The sequence below is a fragment of the Akebia trifoliata genome, chromosome 2 (assembly GCF_017979445.1).
Source record: "Akebia trifoliata isolate Shusen 1 chromosome 2, ASM1797944v1, whole genome shotgun sequence".
NCBI lineage: Eukaryota > Viridiplantae > Streptophyta > Magnoliopsida > Ranunculales > Lardizabalaceae > Akebia > Akebia trifoliata.
In genome coordinates, this window is record NC_141376.1 from 32,591,682 (window position 1) to 32,602,304 (window position 10,623).

Here is a 10,623-nt window from a genome sequence, read left to right on the forward strand (position 1 = left end):
GTAATATAAAATGTTCATCTCATACTTACTCTCAATTGGTAACATTCTAAATTTGAGAACTCACAGTGTCAATATTAGATGGAAAGAACAAATATGAATTTTGAGTATTTTGTTAAAGATCTATTTATTGACAAGTAGTGATACTTTAAAAAGAGAGTTCCTATTGCGATGCCAATTTTTAGTGAAAAATAATTGTATGTTAGTCTTTTTTTTTTTTTTTTTATTACTAAAAAGAGAGTTTCAAAATATTAAAATAGTATTAACATTTATTATATAAATAAGTATTTAGTATGTAAAAGATCAATATACCTTTATCTTTTTCACTAAAAGACAAAATAAAAAAGGATATTATTGAAAAAAAAATGTAACTAACAATGCTAATGTCCCTATGAGATCTTAAACATTAGCATTCCCCATATATAATGAAATAGGCACTTGGATTAAAAAAAAAATTATGTCTAAATCTTAAAAATTGCGAGTTGTTCTTCACATGTCATTTCATTGAATAAATAAAATATTACATATAATTTTTTGAAATTATGAGTATGTTGTTTTTTTCATTTACGAGATTGGATCACAATCCCAACGGAAAAAAACTTAATTTCAAAAAAAAAAAGAAAAATGGTGGGAAAGGTATTTCAAGTAGAGCCATGATAAATCTATGTGGCAAAACATACACGGTCTGTACGTGGCTGACATGGCAAGGGCACAAAACCATAGATATTTTTCTTCAGGATACACAAGGAAAACAGATTAACGTTTCTATGCCCTTGCCACATCAACCGCGTACAGAATACATATGTTTTGGCATCTAATTATCATTAGTCTTTCCGGTACTACAAAACTTTTGTGTGGGGGGGTATTTAAGAAGGAAACTGGGACATTAAGTTGCTGCCCAAAAGTTTTGGATTTTTTTTGGGTTTGCTGGTCTACCCCTTACTCCCTCAGAGGGATCAATAAAAGTCAATGTAAATGGTTCAAGTTTAGACAATCTGGGGATTGCCAGTGAAGGATGTATTGAGAGAGAAAACAGGCCCAGTTATTGTTGGCTTGTAGAACTTTTTTTCTTCCTTTTTTGGCAATATGCATCTAATAATGTTGCTTAGCAAAAAAAGGCCTCAAATTCATCAATTTGGTTAGTATATATTGACTAGAAAGTTGGATTCTTGATTCAATCTTTGAAGCGTACTTGGATCATGGATGATTGGTAAGATTTTGTAAGGACCAATTGAAGAATGCAAATTGGACCATTCATGATGTATATTGAGAAGAGAATTTTTTACTAAATATTGTTGGGAGGCTCATGTTCTGACCTCTGTAAAACCACAAATAGAGTGTTTCGATGTCCTAACTTAGGCAACAAGGCACCCCCATTAAGTTTACTCACTATCTTTCATGCTTTGGATGGAACGGATCTCCAATACTCACCCTGGAAGACAAATCAGCTGTAACCAAGCTCCAGTCAGCAAGCATTTTGGTCACATTGTAAAATTATTTTTTTTTTTTTTTGAAAGGTCACATTGTAAAATTAAGCTAAGAATGTTCGAGGGATTAGTTTAGTAGGCCTGATCTCATGATGCACTTGGGGGAGTAGTAGGCAGTCACCCTTGAAGATGTCTCATGTCCTACTTGGGTTCCAAATTTTAGGCAACTTAGGTAAGAGTACCGTTCTTTGAACAAGATGACCAAGACCACCTCATTGAAATACTCCCAACTTTGTCGACAGAGACTTCATTTCAATGTGGACTAGGCCATCCTAGGTGACTTCAGAGAGTGTTGCGAGGGTTAAACAATTTTTCTTTTCTTTTTTAAAATCAGCCATGTGTGGCCGCATCAAGATAAAAATATAATTTGATATTTTGGCTAGAAATGTATGATTTAAATTTCTAATTTAATTTTTCAAGATAGATGCACCGGAACAAGAAATTAGAAAGAACCATGCAAATCCTTGAGTAACAATGACACTACAAGAAACCAACCAAGTATTGGGCATCATGACCTGGGCCTCCCTTCAAAAAGGGAGAGTCTTGAGTTCAAACCCCTTCATTGACCACCAGTGGGGATTTATCCCAGCTTACCTGGTACTGGTGGTTTGTGGAGTATTACATGTACCCGGGGGAATATTTGGGCAAGATATGGTGCTTTAAGAGGTCTGTTGCATCACCCCTGCTAGTTGGGACTACGGTCTGGACAATCACGCAATCAAATAAAATTAAGAAAAAAATGCACATAGGCACACAATGACACCAAGTATCCTAAAACTAAATAGGAGACCTTGCAGATATACTAGAATCAAATCACACTAAATTTAGAGAGGAAGCATGCCAAGATGATGGACAAATGGGGAGAGCTTCCAACAGGAATAACATAAAAACAAATCTTTAGAACTGGTGAGAACTGATTCAATAGCATTTATTGCTTAGTGTGATTTTCTCTCTTGCTTGGTGTCACTTTTGAGTACTAACTTCAATTTCAGAGTGTGCAATTTATAAGAGCCACGTAAATGACTTTAGATGGTTCTAAATAGTTCAGGACTTAAATTGTGTTAGATATAATACAGCATTTCCAATTTTCAAGCTAACTTTGAGTTGGGTATAGGGGACACTGGGAATTGGCTGGTTTGAAGAGTGGCCACTGATAACAATGATCATTCTAATGGAGTAAAAAGAATTTGAAGTTTGGCGAGAGAGCACAGCGACGTAGATAATAAATTGAGATTACAAGGGGGTGTGTGTGTAGAAGACTTGTGAATTATGATCTGTTTGGGGTAGTAATACAAACAATGGTGGTTTTGATATTTCATCAACATTGTAGAAATGGCCAACAAACACTTCATGAAAATGGACCGAAAACCATCATTTAAACCACTCCCTAAAATTTAAACCAGATAAGCTGACAGTCAAATGCTTAACCCTCATTACCAATCTGGTGATGAACCGAATCAAACAAGTAGTTAACTAATATCAGCCCCAGCATTTGGTTTCCAGAGATCCAAGATTTAACAAGCATCAAATAATATGCTCATTGGGTCCTGCTTACAACCCATGGTGTTCATTTCAATCAGTATCCATGTAAACAACTGTGGCAAATCAGTTGTCGAGGAGAAAAGCATCCATTCTACTTGCCTCGTGAAATAAGAAATGAGGCCACAAGCAAGGTCCATGAAATGGGGTATTTGGGCATCACATGTTGGCTCGGCCATAATAAACACATTGTTTGTTCCTCACCCATAGAGTTCAAACGGTCATGAAGGTAGGCAAATAAACCAGATCAAGTCCATAAGTATGTTGTCAGGACTATAAATAGACAGAGATAATCAATGCCTATAACAGGCCTCAAATTGTCAGGACTATAACATCAATACACAAAGATACTCAATATCTATAATATAATCAAAACTGCATAATAGGCCTCAAACCTGATTCATCCATCATAAGTATAGAGTCGGGGAATAAAAGAGGGATGATAGACGATCAACATGTTCAACCCAAAATAAGTTATAATATAAGCCTCAAAATGGCAGGAAATAAACGACTAGCCTCTCAAAAAAAGGTCCAAGTGCAGAAGAAAGCTTTTCTAATAACGACCAATTCCCCAGACCCTGATTGCACCATCTGTGTAACCACTGAACAGAGTGCTTCCATCAGCGCTCCAGCTCAAGCTTGTGCAGTACAATATCTGCAGATATAGTGCAAAGGGAATAACAAGGTAACAAAGTTTAGCTTTTTGCCCACAAGGCTATGATGTATATGATCTATAATTCCATACAAACAAAAAAATGCCAGGCAAACTAACATTTTCAATCAGTAACAAAATTGACAAATTAATAACAGTAGCATGGTTGGGCTATTAAGTGGGCCAGATCATTTGTTTCCGAACAATAACTTCTTTTTTTTGAAAAAGTATAATATATTGAAAATGAAGGGGGGATACAAGAAACACGGAGGCCGAGACAGCCTCACAGATAGAAACAAAGAAAAGAAAAATACAACATCAGTGATAATATAAAGAGTTCCATCTAAAAATAAAATCATCATAAGTAATCCCCCGAACAATAACTTTTAACACCTTATAAGTCAGTGTAGTAACAAATTTCCTAGGTGATCACCTAACCTAGCCAAGAAACATAGACAGGTAACTTCATATAGTGTTATACCATACACACAAGAAGACCTAAATATGAAGTACCAATAAATCCAAAAGATCCTTTATTTATCTCATTCATTCACATTTTGGAGTCCTAATCATCATGTTTTAAAGCATTGATTTGCTGGATGATCACCTAGATCCCTAGACAGGTATTATTCATTAGGTAGTCCAGTTAGGCTCTAAGTGTTGACCTGGGGAATGCATGCAACTTAATCTTCTACGTAAAAGCAAACCTAAACTATGGAGTATAAATAACTCCATAGATCCTTTTACTTTATTTCTCTCATCCATTCACATTCTAGAGTGTCTTATCATGTTTTGAAACCCTAGCTACTGTAATTTTCTTCTAATTTTACAAAAAGGATCTGTGTACACATGAACCATCTCTCTTTTATTTCTGTTAAGTAAAAGGGTGAACTCAGGGTTTGGTCCTAGGCCTATGGCATTACCACTCCTAAACTTAACCAACTAACCAAAATGGTAAACTTTGCTAGTTAGTTTCCCATCTTCTACTCCTCTTGTTTATCTTTCTTTTATAAATAAATAAAAATTGGAGAGGGAGTGTATGTGTAACAAGGCACCAGACACCTCTCTCTCTCTTTTCTGTTTTAGGAAAACTATATATGTGGAACTCATATAATTCTTTGTTTGACCCCACTCTCTTCTCCAATATTTTTTATTTTTTTCATTTGCTTTATATATTGGGTTCCTCAATTAGCCAAAGAATAAATGACAATGAGGTTTGTTCGTAAGTAGATCCACTTTACTTTTAGAGCGTTTAACAAAATAAATAAATGATAAAATGAATAAAAATAAATTTCATTAATTTTATGAAATAAATAAATGATAAAATGAATAAAAAGAAATTTCCCCTAATGTTTTAAACCAAGCTTCACCTAAGCATCACCTCACCAAGGACTCATATCAGTGGGGCATTGCCAAGCACTTTTGACAATACAGTTACAAGTTCAATTAAGCATATTCAAAATATTTTCCAGTGGCACAAGATTTGGAAGGTATCAAATAGTTTAGAGAATTACAACTTCCAGATGTAAAGAACGTTCTTGCACCTCTCCGCAATTAACCACATTGTACAAAAGTCAAGAGAAATTAATTCATGTTGCATGAACTCTTCTACCGGATGAGGTACCCCATATATGTGTTGAATTCCAACACTCCATGACTTCTTGTGTGACACTTCAGAACTTTTTCTTTCCTTACAGCAAGGTATTAACATTTTTTTTTTTTTGGTTAACAGGGGTATCCAAACTTACATCCAACTAGGGGGATTGGGTGAGTCAGGGCCTAGACTAAAGCATATGGGTCCCTCAACTAGGCACATGCAACGCCCGCACATCATATGCACAAGGTAAGTGAGAGTATGCCCTCGCGGGTGGCCTTGAGGAGCCATTGCTAATACTGGGTATCAAACACAACCTTCGGACTCTCACCGCTTATTGGATTGAAATTTCCTTTAAGCCAACCCCTTGGGATTAGTATTATCATTTTTTTGATAAGTAAAAAGTTTAGAAACAAAGAGAGGGACGGTTGGCAAGACCAATCCAATACAAAGGAAACAAAAGACAGTTCAATTCGAAGGCGCTAAACCAATCACACAACAATTTATTTTTTACTCAATTCAGCTGCCAAATGAGTCGGGTCAAGACAAGCTTTCAAGAACATAGGACAGATATTAACGCTTTCAAGAACATAGGACAGATATTAACGATTACAATACATTATAGACTATAGAATATAGACTAAAGTCCTAACATATCCAATTAAATTTTATTTGCAGAAAATCTTACACAATTACTCCTTGCCTAGAGGTATATAATGGACTTTACAAATATGTCCCATCAATTAATCAATTGTATTCTTATTACTATGTTAAAAATAAATTCAAATATAAGGTCCAATCCCTATTTTCCAAGGTTTACCAAATCCGACACTTCATTCCATGTAAGACTAAAACCCATACCAATTCTTATCCATGCAACATTGAAATTAATTGATCGCAATATTTTTTCTTCTAATAGTTTTCACCACAACTTGTACTGAACAAATAAAGAGAGGTCATTAAAGATCAAGAATGGAGAAGCAAAGAAAATTTGAAGAGGCACAATTCAACTCAAAAACAATATGCGTCAAATCTATAACTAACATTTTAGATGAATCAATAAAAACCAATCCAACTAAAATGTCATTTCCCAATAAGATAAACATTAAAAATACAAATACAAACCAGCGAGAAATTATCACTTAAGAAAACATACAAAAAACATAAGTACTAATGAATTTTGAAAAAATATATATAATCTACCATAAAACTTTTATGTCAACAAACCCTGGCTTTGAGAGCTACTCCAACGCACGACCTATCCCACTACCCATCACCTCTCAACTTCCATTTTGTGCCATGGGATTTTCACAGCCCAAGATGGGTAACTCCACATGGCTTCTCCATTCTTTGGAGGGAACAAATTTCAGACAATTGGATGAAAAATATTACAATTTCAGACTGTTTGAAAATTTAGGTTGAATTAAAAAAAAATATTAAATTATTTATGGATAGCCATTTTTCTGGTAGCAGAGTTAGAGTGATACCCCATGAATATCCAAAGTGGCTATTCATAAGCACATGGTAACCATAAACGAGTATCCCCTTTGGAGTTGCTCTAAGAACCAATGGATTGGATTGGCTCCTATCAGTATCGGTACGCACTAAGTCCAATCCAATATGTCTCGCACAAGTGAAAACCTCTCAAATTCAATTAAAAATTTGTATTTATTTCAAAAAATAATTATTTTTTTCAATAATATGGATTAATAGATGACACAATCACAAAGAGTTATATAATTTCAAAAAGGCAGATTTTTTTTTTATTTTTCAAAATCTTGGTTAAACAAATTGACTTAGTTTTTATAGGATGAATCAATGAAGTTTCCATTCCACCTAACTCAAGTTCCAAAACGATGCAACAAATAAAACCCTAACCCTAGATCAAATAATCCAATACAACAGAAATAAATAAATTAATAAATAACAAAACCTTCAGATTAACATATACCTTAGTAGTCCCCTGAGTTGCTGCTTCAGGCTTCAAATCCTGAACAACACTCTTACTTTCCAGATCCCAAATCTTAATACTCTCCTCTGTGGCCGCACAAAGCCAATACCTATTTGGACTGAAACACAAAGCATGAATGATACCTCCTGCATCAAGAGAGTACAATTTCTTTCCCTCCGCCAAATCCCAAAGCAGAGTCACTCCATCTTTCCCGCCACTAGCGCAAAGTGAACCATCGGGCGATACTGCAACACTATTCACATACCCTCCATGTCCAACTAATGTGGATCTCAGCTTACAATTGGTCAAATTCCAAACTTTAACAGTCCGATCCCACGAACCCGATACGATCGTAGGTTGGAGAGTATTAGGGCTAAATCTAACACAACTCACCCAATTGTTATGACCATCTCCATCTTGAATTGTATACTTGCACTCACCCAATGTGTTCCAGAGCTTAATCGAACGGTCACGAGATGCCGAAACGATCTGACGGTTATCAATAGAGAAAGCGACGGATAGAACGTCTTTGGTGTGACCAACGAATCGACGAGTAGTGGCACCGGTGTTGATATCCCAGAGACGGAGTTCTCCATCCCAAGAACCAGAGAGAGCAAATTGACCGTCGGATGAGATGACCACATCTTGAACGAAATGAGAGTGACCAGTGAGGCGGCGACGTGGGACTCCATACGTTGGATCTTCCTTGGTGAGGTGCCAGATCAAGATTGATTTGTCACGTGAGGAGGAGACTATCATGTCTGAGTTGTCGATTGGAGTTGCGATCGCTGTCACCATGTCTGAGTGACCCTTCATTAATCCACGAAAAACCAGACTCTCCGCCATTTTTTTTCTCTCTCTCTCTCTCTGTCTCTCTGTTAGGGTTAGGGTTTGGAGAAAGAAGAATAGAGAGACGAAGAAGGAAACAAAGAGCAAAAAAGAAAAGAAACCCTAAATGGTACACTAGGGTTTACGGTAGGAAAGGGTTTTCTTTCTATCCGGCGACCAGTCATTTTCTGCCACGTGCAAGATTATAAGGGAAGCCTATGTTTTTAGCCTCCAATCAGAACGGACCACGTAGATCGACTCCATGGGAGTTTTGATCCGATAAGCTGTCCCATTTAGGGTCTAAAATGGGCCGGATTCGGCCCGGTTTTTGGTATATTCATATTCAGATCCAAATTAGCTGTATTTGAATCCGACTCGAATCCTACTAATAAATCATTTTCAAATTATTTTGATTTCATCTTAATTTGGAGCCGGATCTGGATCTGACCTGACCAAATTGCTTGATTCGAGTCAAGCTGGATAATTTCGGACCATTCAATATTTTTTCTTCTATACTTTGCTTGTAAATTGCTACACTTATTTATTTTATCATTATAATCATTTTATTTTATAAGAATTTATGTTACATTAAAGCAATAGAAATGATCTTCCAAAAAACTTAAAAATATAATTTCAAAGCAATACATAATTCGGATCTAGGTGGATATATGGATGGATCCATATCTGACTTGCGGGATGTCAAATCATATTCAACCCATTTTTTCGGATCTACTCCAAGGACCCAAACCCCCTAAATCGTATTTTGCATCACTTGAATTTCGAATAAAATTCAACCCATTTTATTCCCTAGTCCCTTTCTAACTAGAGATTTAAATACATTGGGTTACGTAACAGGTAGAAAATAGCTTGGTTAGGTGTCGATCTAGTATAATCTCCAATTAGAAGGTGGGACGTAGACAACATCCCTAATTCTAATACAAGATTGGCTAATACAATCTCAAAGACAAAATTGTCTAATACAAGAAATTTGAATACCATAAGATTTATACATACAATACACAATACAATTTCGGAATAATGATATCAAACATTTTCTTTACTTTTACTGAGAGTTGCAAATTACCATATCATTCTCATAAGAAAATTATAATGATCAATAGGATTTTTTTTTTTTCCTCCTATCAGACTTTTTTGCTTGATGGTATGTTCGAGGCTAATATTTTCCCACTTTGATAGTTTTTTATCATCTAAACCAACAAGGGTGTAGGGCGTAATGACCAGGGCCTCCTCCAAAAAAGAGATCTATCCTATCTTGCCAAGTAAGTGTGGCAAGGACCTAGGGGATTTGGGCGAGATATGATGTTGTTAGAGGCCACTTGTCTCGCCCTTGCTACTCTAGCCTACGGTCCGGACACCCTCTTCATTAAAAAATAAAAAGACATCATCTATAGCATAATCATTCACAAACCCTTTGATTGAAATCTGAAATAACAGTTTAGGAAAAAGTTAGGATTTGCAAAAAATATGACTTTCTTACTCTTAGAAGGGTAGGTAGCCAAGTAAAAAATTAAAGTATAGAAGAAAAATCAAAGAACCTGTTAAAGAGTAGCTAGACAAAAGTTAGGGTAATATACATATACCCTACTATTTGGCCTACGTGTTTTGGCCTACATAGGTTAGAAGTTTTGGAATGGGCTGATTTTTGGTGAGGATGATCTCTATGGTAAGAAGATCATCCTTACCAAAATAGATATCATCATCACCAAAAATCAGCCAATTCTGAAACTTTTAGCCCCATGTTTACAAGTTGAATAATCGTGGACCGTCCATTTTTGTAAATCATTTTTGATGGGGTTAGAATTTTCGAAATGGGCTAATTTTTGGTGAGGATGATCTCCTTACCATAGAGATCATCCTCACTAAAAATCAGCTCATTCCAAAACTTCTAACTCATGTAAAATAAAACATAGGATAAATAGTAGGGTGCCAAACATGCTTCTATATATATATATATATGGGTCTCGTTCGGCACCCTAAGTTTTACCACACATTTTAACAAACGCGTTTTGTCCTACATGGGTTAAAAGTGTCGGAATGGGCTGATTTTTGGTGAGGATGATCTCTATGGTGAGGAGATCATCCTCACCAAAAATCAGCTCATTCCAAAACTTCTAACCCCATCAAAAATGATTTACAAAAAATGGACGGTTCACGATTTTTCAACTTGTAAACATGGGGCTAAACATTTCGGAATGGACTGATTTTTGGGGAGGATGATCTTCTAATCATAGAGATCATCCTCACCAAAAATCAGCCCATTCCAAAACTTCTAACCCATGTAGGACAAAAAACGTTTGTTAAAGTGTGTGGTAAAACTTAGGGTGCTGAACATTTCCCTATATATATATATATAGGGGACGGTTCAGCAGCCCTAAAGTTTGCCAAGTTTTGTGCTAAACATTTTTCAAAATATGGGTTAGAAGCTTTGAAATGAGCTGATTTTCTGTGAGGATGATCTTTATGATGAGGAGATCGTCCTCACCAAAAATCAACCTATTCCAAAACTTCTAACCCCATCAAAAGTGATTTAAAAAAAATTGGACGGTCCACGATT

General features: G+C 35.8%; 1 protein-coding gene across 1 annotated transcript; it reads right to left on the minus strand.

The window, feature by feature from the left end:
• Window positions 1-3,361: 3,361 nt before the first annotated feature.
• On the minus strand, window positions 3,362-8,157 carry LOC147410182 (small ribosomal subunit protein RACK1). Its single transcript, XM_086432425.1, has 2 exons — window positions 7,221-8,157; window positions 3,362-3,678 (listed from the first exon to the last, which is right to left on the minus strand). Exons 1-2 carry the CDS (start codon window positions 8,064-8,066, stop codon window positions 3,577-3,579), a joined length of 948 nt encoding a protein of 315 aa, XP_086288551.1. The 5' UTR covers window positions 8,067-8,157; the 3' UTR covers window positions 3,362-3,576.
• Between the last annotated feature and the right edge of the window lie 2,466 nt (window positions 8,158-10,623).